The following is a 17,635-nucleotide window of genomic DNA, read 5'->3' as shown; positions in this document are numbered from 1 at the left end:
ATGTATTAGAACAAGTGCATTAATATGTATTAATACAAGCCTGTGATTTGCCTCGCTGGTGGAACTATAATCAGGAAAAAAATACAGCAGGAGACATAACATTCAGATATAACGATTTTTATGTTAAGTTTAATTATTACATTAATTAATATCTTGACAGACTTAAAAATTAATATCTGTAAAAGTGTGTAACTCATTAAAAGTCTTGAGTTTCTGAAGGATGTACAATCTTCTGCACACCACAGGCGATTGTAGAAGCTAGCGTAAGTTTGTTTCTCGTGCTTCTAAATCAAATCAGTGTGAATAAAAAATGCTGAAACCACACAAGAAATACAACCGTATATTTCTTATACACAACAAATGTAATATACATGACAAATCAAACTACACCATTAATCCAAAAATAATCAGTTTAATTGAATAGAATTATGTTCTCTTTTCATATAGAAGGATTTTATATTTCAATAACTCAAAGAAACTATACACTCAAAACAGCCAGTCTTCTTGAGTGAAATAAAGCAAGATTTATTGTAACAACATTGCAAGAAATACATAGTGTGGGGAAATATTTCCATCAAAGAAAAATTTAAATCGCATTTATAGGTGTTGATTCAATTTTAATTTATCCTACCCTCAGGCAGGTCAGGGTATATAATCCATTTTGTTAGTTAGTCCCCTTGGTAATTTTCATCTGATTGCAATCTGAACAGGCTCTCATCTCACAGCTGCTTAATTGTGCATGGTCATATCAGATTACAAAAGTTACAGCATTCAATTAAATCAACAGCATCTATCTATCCACCCGAACAATCTCTGTATATTGGGTGTTCACCTTTGTCAATCAAGTTGTTGTCTCTCACATAAAAAAGGAAAAAAAAAGTATGCCCATATGAGCAGTATCTGCTTACAAAGTACACCAAAGAAAAGGAAATCATTCAGTCTGGGGAAAGGAGCTGATATCTTTTTTTTATAAAATGAGAAAAGGAAGAAGCTATGCTTTAGATATTTAATTCCCTGTTTAATTTTGGATGTATAGTCTACATTTAGCTTTAATACTACCAGTGAGAATAACTAAATAACATGAAAGCACTATGCACACAAGCAGTGAATGCTAAAATGACAAAACCTTTTTGCAATTTGTTATAAACCCATCAGACAACAAAACACTTTAAATGAAAAACTAACTCTAACGGGGAAAGGTTTTTTCTTTTAGAGCAAAGACTAATAAATAGTAATGCCAAGCTGTTGGGACACTAGGCAAGGAATAACTGCAAGGCATGAACATTCCAGGGTTAATGAAGATGACAAGGCATCACATGCTGTGGCATCAAAGTATTATACGAGCACAGCATATGAAGAAAGAAAGAAAGGGTGGAAAAAAGAAAACTGTATGAAAAGTCTTAGATCATGAAGTGAATAACGTACACCTCACATTCATATCTAGACTACAGAAAGGAAATACGCAATTAACTGTTAAAATAATAAATACAGTATGTAGGGGAAAAGCAACTTCAACAACCAACAAGGGAAAAAACTATTAATCACAAAACGAGAGACAATTAATATGGAGGTGCATACACAACCTCCTTAGCAGAACACTACCATCTATGCGCACACTGGCATCCAAGTAAGCAAGAGACGAGTACAGCAGCCTCTTTCAGCCTGCTTGTGGAAAACGGACACAGAGAGAATCCCACCTGTCTGCCCTTCACCTTTTAACAAACAACCAACTTTTGAGATTTTGGACTGTATTTATCTCATGGCTCAAACTCATGAATAGGAATAATGAACACAAAATCTAATATGTGGGGAATTATTCTGAATTTTATTAAATAGGTGGAGTGATTTAGATAATTAAAAAGATAAATCACAGCTTTGCAGCACTGCCTGTACTATAAGCATAAAGATTTAAATGTCAGAGCTGAATCCAGAGGAACTGACCACAATCTATATGCTACTTGCCAGAACCGCTGCTGAATGTAAGAGCAGTGCTTTAATCTTCCTACAGGGCCGAGAGAATTCTCTAAACTCTTCTCAAACTAATATAATCATCTACCCGGGTTCAATCGCATGCAGTCCTGCCAGAACACGATATAAGAAAGGTTAACTTTAGTGGCTGACCCCCAATTTCTAGCTCATTTTCTCATGGACCTGTGAACACACGCTTCCATTACAGAGCCACCAACAAGCCACTAATAACCGATCTCTAAATTTAGGTTCTGCTGCAAGCCTTTATCCGGGTTAAACACAAATCGTTTAAAATGGCAAGAGAAAAAAAAAGATAAACTTTAAACCTCTGAATCCTTCAATTTAGCCATTTCATTAAAATAATTTTTAAAGTCATTTGTTAAGACTCTCTCCTTCTTTTCCCCCCATGTCAGACACCCAGAGCAGGCGACATCTCTCACGGTCGTTCCATTTCTGAACCACTACTTCACACCCTTCGGCCAGAAAACTTTCCTCAAAGTTGAATCTTTCTTCAGAAACTCTTAGCACCATTTGTAAAGATGGGACCACCACCAGAGGGGGAGGAGGAAAAAAAAAAAAAAAAAAAAAAAAAGGAGTAAAACCACAACCCTCTGCCGTAGATGTTTCCCCAAAACTTCTCAAAGATGTTTGGTGGCAATATCTGAAAGTCAGATTCCAACTTTGAAGGGAAAATTTTCCCTAAAATCAGCTGCGTGAAAGCGTTTTTAAAAAAATCTTTATTTGATCATTTTTTTAATGATGTCACCTCATCTTTCAGCTTGTGGAGACGACAGAGCAAGCGTGGCGGTTTTTGCAGGTAGTTTTAAGAGAACTTCGTCTTCTCTCCGTCTCGGGTGGCAGAGCGAGGTCTGCGGCTGCCGGCTGCAGCCTGGCGAGAGAGAGGAGGCAGGTAAGGGACTGCCCTGCTCCCCAGGAGGCACCTCGACTATGCGGAGTTGCAGATCGAAGATCTCGGTTTGGTTTCCCCTCCTACATCGTCTCCTCCTATGCTGCATCTGCTCCTCTCTCCTCCTTCTCATCCTTAGCGAGTGGTGGGATGGTTTTGTCCCTCCACTCTCTTTCGTTCCCTCGTTTCTTATCCTGCTTTTCTCCCTCTTTTTTCACACGTGATTGTTTGATTCTCTCCTGTTGTTCACACCATGGTGCTTCAGTTGTAACAGTGGAAAACGGGCATCCATGTTTGTTCTTTTTTTATATTTACCCAGATTTAAAATGCTGATGAACTAAGCTCAGCGTAGGCCTAGCTCCCGTTCCAACAACCTAAGGACGCAAGGAAAAGAGCTCCATGAACATTACATTTTAAGTATCACTAAGCAGTCTGGCACAGCAAGAAGTGTAGAGAATAGTGCAAAACAGTGTTGTAGCAGGCAACACCACATATTTTTTCTATTGAGCAAGACTACACAATATAAAATAAATAAATTATTCAATATTAAAGATGTTCATCTTGTTTTAGTTTGCAATTTCATTCAAATAATGTGTTGTGTATCTTGCAGTGCTACCCAGGATACAATGTTGCTATGGTATTGTGTGCAGGTATTCTTACACTCTAGTACTGAGAGAGTCCAGTCACGCCTCCATGCTGGTATGCCCGTTCACCCTGGTACGTAGAATCCTGGGACAGAGCCACGTCCATCTGTGACTTGAACTCATCACCCAGGTAACTGTCCTATTTGGCAGGAAGATGACAAGATGATTACAGTCATATCAATACATTGTTCCTCTGGCTGATCCAATTTATCCTGCAATAAGACATTTCTATAGGGTTTTCTATATAAGAATAATCTACCCAAAGGCTCACTCCTGGTTGGAGAAGTATCTAAGGGACATTCTGAACTGATGACAGTGAATATGCCTTTGGAAGAAATGGTCTTCAATTTACAGTAACAGATTTATACATTTTATTAAGGCACCTAGATTAGAACTGCAACAGTTCTGGCTTTTCTGGTGGCAGTCCACCACCTTACAATGACTATATTATACATGTCCACATTCACAAAGAACATCATTTCATTTATAAAGCAACTTTCGCAAACAGTCCATTTTCCTCAAACATATAAAATACCACCAACAGAAACAAAAATAGTCAGTGTAGTATACCTGGGAAAGTTCAGGCTGGGAAAGACCTGGCTGGCTCATCTGTGAGGGCTGGCTCATGGTAATGTATCCCTGGGTCAAGGGGCCCTGGGAGAAGGGCTGAGACACCAAATCCTGACTGGCTTGGCTGTTTGCCATGTTGGTCTGCCCACTGCCATGGTTACCCATGCCACGATTCCTCTGGCGCCCTCCACGCCCACCTGTTTTGCCCTTTGGAGCACCACGACCTGAGCAAGAGTAAAAATCACAAATTTAAAAGATGTTAAATAATAATCAGAAAAAAAGAGGTTACCCTTACACAAACATCCTCCACAATATTTAATTAGGACCTCTCATAGACAGCCATATTGTACAATAGTTCTTAAAACGCAGAGAGGGCTGGTGCAAAAGTGTATAGCCATCATACCAGTAGCTGGACCATTAAGCTGGCCCAGGTAACCCGGAGGGGGCATGGGGGGCATAACAAGGTTGAAGGGTATGGGAATGTTCATGGAGGCCATTGGGTTGGGCCCTGCGCCAATCATCCCAATCTGGTCATGAGTTTGGAAATACATGTTCGATGGACGACCTGGAATTACAAAAACAAAAATATACAGAACAATATGGGAATTTTAGTTTAATCTTTGTCAAATCTAGCAGACAATGAACAAGTTTGTTTAATAAAAAAGATTCCAATCCCAATAATGGAGCAGTCATGCTCAGCACAGTTTGCACACACCAGGTCAGAAATGTAGCAGATTAACTGAAGAATTGATCTAGGTGTGTAATACAAGATCCAAAAATGATCAGAGCAATAGGGAAACAGCACAAGTAAGATGCTCACAAAAAAAAAAAGAGAAAACACTAGAAAATGGCATATCCGTTTATTTCTTAACACGGATTCTACAGCGTTTGCTCTCCAGCATAGAGAATAAAGGCAAAGAGACTTTTATTCAAGAATAAAAGTCCCATAAGGAGTCGTTTTTGTATTCCTTACCAGTGTTGCTGCGGTCATACACTGAACCAGGAATCATGGCCTCCCTGGCATCGTACATGGCAGTGCTCATAAAACGAGCTCCCTGAGACACAAAGAACACACAAATGAACTTACTTTATCTGAAAGAGGCACACAAATTCTGAATGGCAGTTTCTAAAAAGGTTATGCAATCTCTGTGTAAATGCACTGAATACGATAACACTATTTGGCTTTCTGCTTAAAGACCTTTATGCACCAGACATCAATGAGACAGTCTGTGAAATGCTTTAGCTTATAAGGTTATTATACAGCAGTGTATCTGTACCAAATGCAAATGAAAAAACTCACAGGGTTGATGGTGTTAACGAGCTTGCGAGGTTTGCTGAACTGCATAAGGCTCTCTCTCAGGTTGTTGAGAGGCCCCTCAACCAGAACCTTCTGCTCCTTGTAATAATTTAGCAAGTGGTTCCAGAGGGGCTGCTTAGACAGAGCTTTAGGATTCCCCACAATGATCACGCCATACCTGGTGCGCAAAAAAAACATTTTTTTTAAATTAAAAACAAAATTTTGCATCTGTGCAATTCAACAAGTTCCTCAATACTGTGTTGAAGACGAAATTAAACTAAATTAATTACCGGAGCAACACTACAATGTGTAGCACTGTGGATAAACACTGCATATTACAGCATATTACCTGGCTCTGGTGAGGGCCACGTTCAGCCTGCGAGGATCATTAAGAAAGCCTATGCCTTGGTGCTCATTGGCCCTGACGCAGGAAAGAATGATGAAGTCCTTCTCACGGCCCTGGAAAGCATCTACGCTGGCTATCTCAACCTCCTTCAGGGAAAGAAAAACCACACACTTGTTACCAATACATCAGTGCATGCTGTTGTTCAACTACAATTTTAAACATTACAATTCTTAGAAATATCTTACTGTTTATTAAACAGCCCGGTAGCTCGGCTACATTAAAATATTTATGTAGGCACCTAATGATGCATCCATTACCACTTCATAATTGATATAAGGAACTTAGGTACTAAACTGTAAATAACAACAGTCTCAGTATGTGTGTGTACAGCTATGTTTGTACCTGATAGAGCTTAGTATGAAGGGAACCGCTGAACTGCATGTACTGCACCAAGTAGGAGCGCTGCCCCTCATATGGCGTGATGATGCCAATCTGGTCGGGTTTGGCTCCAGCCTTCAAAAGGCGAGTGGTGATCTTTTCCACATTAGCTGCCTCAGTCCTGCACACACAACTTTCTCTCATTCACAGCTCTCTAGAGAGGTCTACAGCTAGCTCTTAGAAAAACCTTTGACACAGTCAAACTGGGATTTCTCAGTTATTCAACATACTTTATAAAAACAGACAACAGTAAACCAAAATTACAATTTCAACTGCCAAGGCAATATTGATGACAAGCAGAGTACCTGTTGAGGTAGGACGTGCCAGAGCTGGCAATCTCCTCCTGACCTTGTGTCACATAGAAGAACATGGGCTTATCTGGCTGAGGCCACTGGAAATCAAAGCCCTTCTTGATGCGGTCAGCTATAGTGGAGGAAAGAATACACTCAAGTTCATTCATAAAAGTTCTTAACAGAACTCCATAAACATTGAATCTCTAAACATGTACACAAACTGAAGCCATAACTTTTAATTTCCTTTTTGATTTGAAATTCTATTCTATAGAATATATTTTTCAAAAAATAAGCACAAAAGCCCTAAATCTCAAAATAACACAATTTCACATACCAGCAGTGACTCCGTTCTGGAGAGAGCCTTCATAGAAGATATTGGAGGGGAAAGCACTGAGTGCAGGGTGCATACGGTACTGCACCTGTAGGCGAATGGGTCTGATGCCCAGCACCACCAGTCTTTCGAAGAGAGACTGGGACAGACCTGCCTTAGCAGCCTTTTTACACATGACCACTGGGCCTAGCTGGCAGTGATCGCCCACCAGGATCAGCTGACAAGACGAGAGAAAGCAAAAAAAAAGCTTACCAGAGGAAAGACAGTAAAAAAATATTTGGATTCTCTTATACACAAGGCATGTTAAAATAATACAAAGCCATGCTTTTGGACTATACCTGCTTGGCTCCTAGAACTACAGGCACCATGCACTCTGGCTCAGTAGCCTGGGTACTCTCATCTATCAGGATGGAGCGGAATTGCATTTTAGCCAGACGAGGATCACCCGCACCCACACAAGTACAACAGATGACATCTGCATTCTGTGAGAGAGAGTGAGACAACAGAGTTGCAGATATGGAATATCTTTACCTACCGAACATGGCCTGAGAATACTGATCACAAGTGTAAAAAAAAACAACAATGGTCTCTGAATATTTTCTTCTTATGCAAGACAGATTTTTCAGAACATTAACTTACACAGACAAACACATAGGTAGCTCCTATATTCACAAAATCTATTTCTCATCTCAAACCACCATCTTTTCTCCAAATGGCTTGTATGCAATGGGAAAGAAACAAACCATGAGTAGCTCCCTTTCTGCTGTGCGTTTCAGGGCCCTGTAGCGCTTCTCATCTGAGGAAGACAGCTCTCCTGTTTCATCCTTCAACTGTTGCAGTTTTTGCAGTTCTGGCATGCTGTTTATGCACATAATACTGTAAGCTCACAAATTTGTCAATGTTTATTTGTCAAAACCTACTTAAATGACAAATAAATAAATAAATGAATCAATTAGTAACATGTCCCCAAATAACAATCACTTAGCAGCTGTTCTAAACTTTCAGTCATTTGTATATCAGAAACTGATAATATAATTGAAACTGATTTTTTTTGTACTATTTATACTGAAATTGCAGGTTTAAAGTCATGATTAAAGATTGTCAAAGAAAAACACAAAGTAACTGTGTCTTTATTACATACATACAAACACTATCTATATATCTAACGATATAATGTGTATGTACGTTTGAATGTGTGTGAGACACAATAGGAGGTTCTTTCAACCTGTCCATGTTGCGAATCTGGTTGTGCAAAGCCAGAAAGGACACAGGCGAATCGATAGCCTCTCGGCTTTTGGCACAGAGACGCACCACCTTCAGTCCTGTTTGATGAATTTTCTCAGTCAGCTGGTCCACTGCAATGTTGCTGGGAGCACATACTAGCACCGGCCTGGGATCCAACGAGACAAAGTGCAATATGTTCAAGCAGACATAAGAATTACTTAAAACATTTATACACCTTCATTCGCAAAGGAATGCAAGAATCTATGAATATAAACATTATATTGAAATGCCCAATGTCCTCCTGCTATGCCAATCCCACAAATGCTCCTGCGCCATGACAATGCTTATAGCACGGCATAATAGCAAAAAAAGACAGATGTAATGTCCAAAGAAGAGATGTACGTTTAAGAAAATCGAGTCATTGCTTGTATATTACTGTAAGCAATAAATTGTTTGGATGAAACCAGGACACAATCTTAAGCATTGTGCTTCGCATATTCAAGCAACAAATTTTTAATGCTTAAATAGCGATTGCTAACCACAACAGCAGTAAAAAAAAAAATAGAACCCATATCAGATATCAGCTGTTAAATAAAACTTTAACTTCACATCTGCAATGAGGATTCAGTATAACTGGGACACTCTCTGGGGTTTTCACTAGGTTCACTTTTACCATGTGATCAGTGTGGTAAGTATGGATGGGTGAGCAGGTGTCTGAAAACAAGTGGGTAACAATCACATTCACATGTAAAATGTGTGAGGAGTGTAGCTGAACAAGAGTAGTCACGTCTTACCCGTTGCCCTGTCTAGCTAGGTGGTAAACAATAGTTGCTGAGGTAACAGTTTTGCCAGTACCAGGAGGCCCCTGGATCAGACTGAGAGGACGCTGAAGCACTGTTTTCACAGCATACACCTGAACAAGCACAAATAGTACTGCTTCAATAATTGGGACCCAACACACACTGGTTATAACCATGTACACTGTGCTAGCATGTTTCATCTTGCTGGCTGAGTAAACACTGCTTTCTATACATAAAATTAAGTACCAATTTATTATTATAGTACACAACCTGATACAGAGAAACTGGACTTGTGGTTGGACTGAATCTCACCTGAGAGTGGTTGAGGTCAGGCAGGCCCTGGGCAGTGAAGCGCTTGGGTAACTGGCACTTAATGATCACATCCTCTACCTCATGACCAAGCAACTTGTGATAGATGTAACCGGACACTGAGGTCTCGTCTACAGCAAATGTTTTCAGGGCACTCTGCATGCTTTAAAGACAACATGAAACCAGTCATATGATTTTTTTTCTTCCGTACCACAATTAAAACAGACTCAGCAGTTTTGCTTGAGGTTAGCACGAGGTAAAACACAATATAGTTAATATTTCCCCTTCTTGCACATGCTTAGATGTGGTCAGAAGCTAATAATTGCTCAGAGGTCATTTTTGACTTCAGACAACAAAAACTAGAGTAAAAGTCCTCTTGCTTAATAATCAGTTATATAATAACCCACTAACCGGTCAAAGGAAGTGGACTTCCAGACAAAGTCCACCTGGAAGTTGTGGGGCACCTCGACAGGAGCTCCAGCGCTGCTTCTCAGCTCAATGGCAATCTCATCTCCATAGTCTGAGAGGTACTCATTAAGGACCATCACTTACAACCCATTTGAAAGCAAATCTGCATGACATTCAAGCTATAATGAGCAATTTTATGTGTTGCTAATTATTTATTTAAGCTACTGGCATTTCAACGCCACCAAGAAGGACTTTTATGGGTGAAACAATATCCTACTAGCCTAATAAACCATATACGATTACAATAAAATCAACAGTGTTGGCATGCAAAGTAATCAATAAGGATACTGTCAGGGACCTTAATGACATGTCCAATCCCCTTCCAAAGAGGAGCCAAGTCTCCCTTATAGCGCAGGCATATCTCATCTCCTTGCATAAGACGCATGTCTGCAACAGAACACATGATGGTTAGTTTTGAACAGCTTTGTTTCAGTTTGGTTTATTATATACCCACCAGACTGCGATGCATAAACGTTTACAAAAAAAAAAAACAAACAAAAAAAAACAACAACACCCACACACACACACAATCACAGACAGACACACACAGAGTTGCATGCGTCCGTGCATACATCGATGAGGGATGCATGGGGCACGGATTTGGGGATGGGATGGATATGACCCACTGGTAGACACAGAAGATGATGAAAGTAAATATTACCACCTGAATCCGTCTTGGGAAGTGTGAAATAAGCAATCCTCTTTTTATTCAGTCCCAAGTCCCACCTGACAGTTATATTGTCTTGGGTCTGAAAAGTAAAATATGGAAGGAAAAAAAAAGAAAAAGAAATTAAAAACAAGAATATTTCCCTTACCAAAACTGATGAGGCAATTCTGCTTTCATTAACCTCTTGCAAAAACAAAAAACAGACCACTGAATACTTTCTTATATAGTTAATGGAGAGTAAAGAGTTAAGCCATTTTGTCAGGGCACCTGGGACTCTTTAAGCTTCTTGTCGTAATCTGCCTCCAGTTTGACCAGTGGCCCAAAGATGTTCTGATACTGGTATGCATCTTCATAGCGCAGCAGCACATGTTGAGGCTCTTCATCCACACCAGGCTTCTCCAAATCCTCAAGTGTTGCAGTTGGATTCTCCTGCAAACCAGAAATATAAAATTTAAGGATGTGAGATCAGGGCCACTTAGTCAGGCATTGGAGAAAAAGTCATAAAAGCCAACCTTTATGTGTGTTCTCAAAAATGTTATTGCAAGAGACATGCAATGCGTATAAATAAGAAGTTCAGAGAAATCGAACATGCTGACACAAATCACCAAAACATCACATTAGAAAACAATAGCTTCCTCATCCACTTTTATCAAAAGATTTAAAAGAATTATTTAGGCCATGCAGTCATTCACAAAGTTTAGTTTTTCCTGCATGTTCCATTACCTTCCAGAGCTCCTCCAATTTGTTGATCTGCTGAGCAGTGATCTGGCGTGCCCTGAGCTGCTCCTGCTCAGATGGGATCTTCACCAACCAGGACAGAAAACACCGGTCCTGGATCAAAGGCTGCCACTGGGAGCTGTCCCAATTAATGTCCTTCAGACTGCTCTGACTGGCACATGGCTGCCTAAACACACAAACACACACCCATGTGAATACACTCAGAACTCACTTTGGTCAACAGACAACCACCCCAAACTTCGAAACATAAATGATATAAACATTTTAACTATATAACTGATAAATATAATTCAAGCTTGGTTGAAAACATGAAAACAGGATACTGAAAACCCGATTCTACAACATACACCACCATCAGTTTAGCTCATATTTCAGTTTTTCCCATGACAAACTGTTTTGACACACCTCTCTTCTTCACCTCTCATTAATGTTGGTTCAACAGTGAACGTTGCTATGTGCTTCTCTATGTTGATTACACTCACTAATCCTTGAAACAAGAATTGTGACAAAGACTTCCAACATCTTTGCCATGAGTGTGGTCACCTGGTAATAGTCAGAAGCCGCATGTGGAGAGCATGCTCTGAGACACCACGGTCTATCTGGTGGTTCTTAAGGTCTCGTCATTTCAGATAAACGGGTAAGAAGTGGTCTGTAACTTATGTTGCATACCTGAGCAGTATGTTCTCTCGTTGTGAACAGAAGGAGAATATGTCAGGATGACTTTTAAAATGTACCCAAAGCAATGCCACAGATGCCATTTCAACTGCTGCCTTTGTTGTATAAAACAATGGCTCTTTACTCCAGTTTGTAGAAAAGTAATTCCAAGTTTCCCCAGGAGACAATAATATAAAATAAACCATCGGGTTACTAAACATTTCTGGTATGTAACCCAAGCTTATTAAGTACAGATACCCATTTTATTACTGATGACAGAACTGGCTCACAGTCAAACTAACTTTCAGTTTCAATCAGTTTAAAGAATTGAAAAAACAACCTTTTGTACAGTTTACTCTAATGTGGCATGTCAACTTTTTCTCTCTGCCAAATCTAAGAAAATAAGAGATGCAAATGTTTTTTACCTGCACAGCAGCACCACAACAGAATCAGCCTTTGCTGGAATGAAACCCAGGAGGAAAACGTTGCGACAGCCGCAGTTGTAACACTCCAATACGGTCTCCCCCAAAGGACCGTCCTTATGCAGGGTCACCTCCTTGCATTTGGCCCGTACCAAATGGTTGACAATATGGCTGTGAAAAAAAAACAGAGGGAGAAGGTAACATAAAAAGGCACCAAATACAATAGAAGTATGCACAGTTATTTGAAAAGTTTTGGTTATATACATCCACCATTTGTTTAAAGCCTCCAAAATGCATGGGCTGTAGCTTTACAGGCGTTTACACTAGTTTTCTACAACTCTTCGGCTTAACCACAAAATAAATACAAATATGTTTACTTCCACATTTCACACTTGCTGCATGATAGTTAATTTACACTTTACACAAATGCCCCAGATTTCTAATATTCTTTGTCCATTGCCAATATCTGACCTATTTCCAAGCCAGTGCCAATACATGATACTGTATGTTCATTTTGTGCAGCTACTCTAGTGAAAACTAGTAGCACTGACTTTTACAATACTTTTGGGAAAAGTGGCTAAGAGTTAGCTTTTGATGCTAAAATACTTGACTACAAACTTTTCACAAGTGCCAGACTCTAAACAGATACAAATACCTTAGTTTTGAACTTGAAGCCAACATTAGTTAATATCATTAACAAAGAGCAACTTTAATATCATTCCTGTCCTGACTTAACGTGTAGTTAGTCTCTGTTATGTAATGTATAACAAACGCTATTGGCTACAGATTGGTTATATTTTTTAGAAATCTGGAGATACTGAATCATGGCCATTTTGTCTTACACAAAATGTCTCTGATAGGGTATTTTGGTTAATGTTTGGTCGACTAAAATACACAGACAGACCACATTCTGCCAGGTGGCTTTACCAGCAACACTAAATATAAAAGCTCAAACTTGACAGGTGTTTGGATATGACAGGACACCTGACCTCCTCTGCAAGCACTGTAGAGACATTATTACAAATGTTGTTTTAAATACTCTGGTTGACATGGTTTACTTTTCCGTGAGTAAATTATGTTTAAATTGTGAATATAACCTAGTGAGGAGGAAAAAAAATTTTAAGCCTACCTGCCAGAGGTGTTGCCACGTCCATTGCAGAACCACTTCTTGCTGGTGTTGCAATACACCACACAGGCAGGATCGTGAATGCCACAGTAACTATGGTAGGAAAAACAATTATTTTCACAAATGACTCAGTAACCGAGGTTGCATTTACACTATATGCTTGATGCACAATTTTTGAACATCTTAACAAAAACAAACAAAAAAGATCATTATGCTCTTTCCATTATACATAGACACAGAAGTATGAACTGATTCCATCCTAATTCTGACACAGAGCAAGAAATATCCTTGTGGATATTGACAAATCTGTCAAATGACCAGATATCGGATGTTTTGAATTTTAAGGCTCATTTGAATGAGGCCAATATTGCATGTGAAAAAAATCAGAGCTGTTTGTATGTAGAAGTAACAATATCTGAACCAGAATATATTCTGTGTCAGAAGACAGCAAAAACAATCTTTGACAACAAAGACAGCCATCTTGGGAGTGTGTCACCCAAGACGGTGCTACAAATGACTGCCTCCGTGTGTTGGTGCGTTTTGTTTTGTTAGGTCTTTTAAAACCAGAGAAGAGCTCATGAATGTAAAGGAAACAGTCCCTATGGATTTATTTCCCCACTTTTATTGGCACATCCGTAAATTTATTGGACATTCTAGTCAAAGGTGCTCTAGGCTATGTGCACACAGTGAAACATCGGAGGAGGGGGAAGCACGCCAGCACGCTCGTGCATCTCCACCGACGCAGACATCCCACACCGCTACCGGGAATATTTCTCGCCAACGTGCATTCACTCTAGTACAAATTGGATAAACTTCAGCTAATAGTGGGGAAATATAAAGACTTTTCTTCCTCTTGTGTTTCACGGAAACATGGCTGTGTGACACTAATTCCTGACTCTGCTGCAGCTAGCAGGATTCCAACTCTTCAGAGCAGATCGCCACGCAGAACTTTCCGGCAGGAAGAAAGGAGGAGGAATTTGTTTTTACACAAATAATGGCTGGTGCTTATGTGTATGTGACAGCGATTCAGCAATACTGTTCTTCTGATCTTGAGTAACTGCAAGCCTTTCTACTCCCCACGTGAGTTTGCTTCATTTACACTAGTCGGTGTTTACATTCCACTGCAAGCCAACGTGCAGGAGGCACGGCGGGTGCTCACTGATCAGATACTGTGTGTGGAGCGCACATTCCCTCATTTGTTATTGCCCTGGGTGACTAACAAAGGAACTCCCCAAATACAGACAATCTATTAAATGCCTGACTAGAGAAGAAAACATTCTGGATCACTGGTACACTACAGTAAACACTGCGTATCAAGCTGTCCCACAAGCTGCAGACACTCTGACCACGTCATGGTCCATTTGATTCCTGCATACAGGCACAAGTTAAAGTTCTCCAAACCTGTTGCGAGGACATCAAATCAGTTGACTAAGGAGGATCTTCAGGCATACTTTTATCGTACTGACTGGGGTATGTTCAGGACTACCACCAACAGTCTGGATGAGCACAGAGAGACTATAACATCATGAGTTTCTGTAAGGATAGCTGTGTACCATCATGCACCAGGGTTACAACAACAACAAGGAGGGTTACAACAACAACAAACCCTGGTTCACCGCCAGACTCAGACAGCTAAGCTGAGAGAAGAAAGCTGCATTAAATAGTGGGGACAGAACTATGTCTAAAGAGCTTAAGTACAAGTTTAAAAAGACAGTGAAAGAACTCTACTAACCCCCACTCTACTAACAACTTGCATCTAGCCAACAGCTTGAATGAGTTCTATTGCTGATTTGAAAGACAATGGGACAGTCCTGTCATCATTACTCCCAGCGACACCAGCTTTCAACACCTTCTCCAGCACATCAGCCTAACCAACCCCACCACAGCAGTAGTTGAGGCCTCCTCATAGACACATACAACAATAAAGCTCTCCCAGCTGAGCGTGTTGACTCCACCTGCAGGTGGATCCCAGACTTCATGACTGACAGAAGGCAGCATGTGAAATTGGGAAAATGTCCTTGACTCCCAATACAATTAATACTGGCTTGCCCCAAGACTGTGTTCTTTCTCCTCTGCATTTCTCCCTATATACCAACAGCTGCAATTCCAATCACCAGACCGTTAAACTTTTGAAGTTTGCAAATGACACGACCCTCATTGGCCTCATCTCTGAAGGGATGGGTCTGCTTACAGGAGGGAGATTAACCACCTGGTTACATGGTGCAGCAGGAAGAACCTGGAGCGATACACAGAAAAGATTGAAGATGCTGGTAGATTTTAGGAAAAACCCAACCCCTTCCACCTGTCACAACTGTGGACTCCTTCCACTACCTGGAAACCACCATCACCCAGGACCTCTAGCGGGAGTTAAACATAAACTCTCTAGTTAAAAAAGCACATCAGTGGATGTACTTCCTGCGGCAGCTGAAGTTGTTCATCCTACCAAAAGCTACAATGGTGCACTTCTACACCTTCAATGTTGAGTCTATACTCACCTCCTCCATCATTATTTGGTACTCTGCTGCCATTGGCAAAAACAAGAGCAGAATGCCATTCGCTTTGCTGAGAAGGTGACTGACTGCAATCTACCACCTCTTCAGGATCTGTACACTTCCAGGACCCTAAAGCGTTAAGATTGTGGCTGACCCTCTCATCCTGGACACAATCTCTTTGAGTCACTCCCCTCTGGCAGAAGCCTGTAGTCTATAAAGTCTAAAATTTTACGCCACAAAAATAGTTTTTTTCATCCGCAACTGGCCTAATCAACAACATCCAGGACCTAACATGGTCTGGGCATTAATAATCTACCCTACCATTGCTCAGATACAATACATTACATTAATGTTCACAAATCTGACTGTTATAATGCACCTTTCTTTCTCACACTGGTCCACTAACTTAGTTATTTTTTCATTTATTTGTAACATGTAACATTTCTAATTGTATATTTGCACGTCCTGCACAATTCATGTCTCTATTCTTGTTAACATCCAATTGCTTGTTTTTTTGTAAATCTTTATGTTTAATACACATTATTATTATTTTTAACATAACCTTTGTTTCCTAGATTTATGCTTCTTCTCTATTATTACTATGCACCAACACACCAGGACAAATTCCTGTAGAACTTACAGAACCTGGCAATAAACACGAATTCTAAAACCTGATTCTGATTCAGCTGTCAATGGAAATGCAACCTAAATCTAAACCCCCTTGCAAAGAACTTTCTTGGGAACTGTTACATTAGTTAAGATAAAGAGTTCTATAAAAGCTGCCTGTATACAAGTGCATTATTTACTTATTTCCTTATTTATTTAAATAACCGCATAGTGAAATCATGAGAATGTGATGCTACCTGCAGGCGTGCACAGGGAGATCCTTGGTGTAATAGGTGTCCTCTTCATCCTCTTCGAAATTAAGTTCTCCCAGAAGTTGACTGGTTTTCACCACCGCATCATCGCCGTTCTGCAGAACTCCCTCAGGCCCGTTCACCTTCGCAAAAACACACCGAAACGCAGATCATAAAAGCGCGAAAGCAACTTCAGGAAAGGACGGTGAAAGTGAAACAGTAGCATGTTGCCACGGCTAATTTGCGTCTCTCTGATGTATGGCCTAGCCTAGCATATCTTAGCATAGCATAGCTTAGCATAGCTTAGCATAGCTTGCCAGCTGTGTGTGGTCAGGCTAAGTTTTGGTAAGCTAGCTAGGGCATAGATATCCATGTAGCTAGGGTAGCAAACTAGCTAGCTACCTCTCTGACAAACTAGCTAGCTACCTCTCTGACAAACTAGCTAGCTACCTGGCTGACAAATGAACCAGTAGCATATGAAATGTAAATAAAAATAACTAATTAGTGGATTTTGTGTTATTGACAGTTGGCTGTTTAAGCTCCGGTTAATTAGGCGGCGATGCTTAGCAACCTAGCTTCAAAGCTAAGCTAACTGTAATGCTAGCTAGCACGATTTTCGTATACGCAGAAAGCAACAAGCCCGCTAATTCCGTTTCGCGCTTCGACTGGAGATTTTGCCGACTAAACTCACTCGTTTGAGTGAAGTGAGAGAATAAATACAGCAGCGCACCTGGTTGTCGAGCTGACTCTGGGTTTGGCCTTGTGTTTGAGTCTGGCTCGGCAGGGTGAAGTCGGTGAACTCGTACTCCGAGCCCTGTGTGTCGGCTCCAAGCAGCTCCGCTTCCTCCGTGTCCAGGAAGGTGAGAGTCTGCGAGCTCGGCCCGTACGCCTCTACGCTCATTGTTTATCCCCTAACTAACAAAGACTGCTTTCACAATTTAAAAAAAAAACCCCACAAACACTATCACAACGAATATGTTTTGTTTTTGTTTAAAAAAAAACAACAACACACGAACACGCTCACGATATTGTTTTATCACGAATGAACGCGTACGGCTTCAAGAGGAAGCTTCAACTCCCACTC

The 17,635-nt window shown here is 40.4% G+C and overlaps 1 protein-coding gene across 1 annotated transcript; it reads right to left on the bottom strand.

Moving 5' to 3' along the window:
• Positions 1 to 501: 501 nt before the first annotated feature.
• On the bottom strand, positions 502 to 17,635 carry upf1 (UPF1 RNA helicase and ATPase). The gene is made up of 24 exons (XM_060869322.1): positions 17,282 to 17,635; positions 16,558 to 16,694; positions 13,206 to 13,295; positions 12,080 to 12,247; positions 10,986 to 11,166; positions 10,530 to 10,691; positions 10,257 to 10,344; positions 9,884 to 9,982; positions 9,539 to 9,647; positions 9,131 to 9,290; positions 8,813 to 8,931; positions 8,020 to 8,184; positions 7,538 to 7,652; positions 7,133 to 7,276; positions 6,798 to 7,011; positions 6,476 to 6,593; positions 6,135 to 6,291; positions 5,736 to 5,878; positions 5,390 to 5,564; positions 5,063 to 5,144; positions 4,493 to 4,654; positions 4,090 to 4,313; positions 3,536 to 3,658; positions 502 to 3,249 (listed from the first exon to the last, which is right to left on the bottom strand). Exons 1-23 carry the CDS (start codon positions 17,450 to 17,452, stop codon positions 3,539 to 3,541), a joined length of 3,303 nt encoding a protein of 1,100 aa, XP_060725305.1. The 5' UTR covers positions 17,453 to 17,635; the 3' UTR covers positions 502 to 3,249; positions 3,536 to 3,538.

Source organism: Tachysurus vachellii, chromosome 1, assembly GCF_030014155.1.
Source record: "Tachysurus vachellii isolate PV-2020 chromosome 1, HZAU_Pvac_v1, whole genome shotgun sequence".
NCBI classification, from domain to species: Eukaryota; Metazoa; Chordata; class Actinopteri; order Siluriformes; family Bagridae; genus Tachysurus; species Tachysurus vachellii.
The sequence above is the reverse complement of the archived record's forward strand: the minus strand, read 5'-3'. Positions and strand labels throughout refer to the sequence as shown.

What these genes read in the sequence shown, in the direction of transcription:
- upf1 (XM_060869322.1), bottom strand. Translation starts at nt 17,452, where the DNA reads ATGAGCGTAGAGGCGTACGGGCCGAGCTCGCAGACTCTCACCTTCCTG. An exon ending in CTGACCTCAACCACTCTCAG is followed by an intron (nt 8,932 to 9,130) that starts GTGAGATTCAGT and finishes GTGCTTGTTCAG; the next exon opens with GTGTATGCTGTGAAAACAGT. An exon ending in TAGTTCTAGGAGCCAAGCAG is followed by an intron (nt 7,012 to 7,132) that starts GTATAGTCCAAA and finishes TCGTCTTGTCAG; the next exon opens with CTGATCCTGGTGGGCGATCA.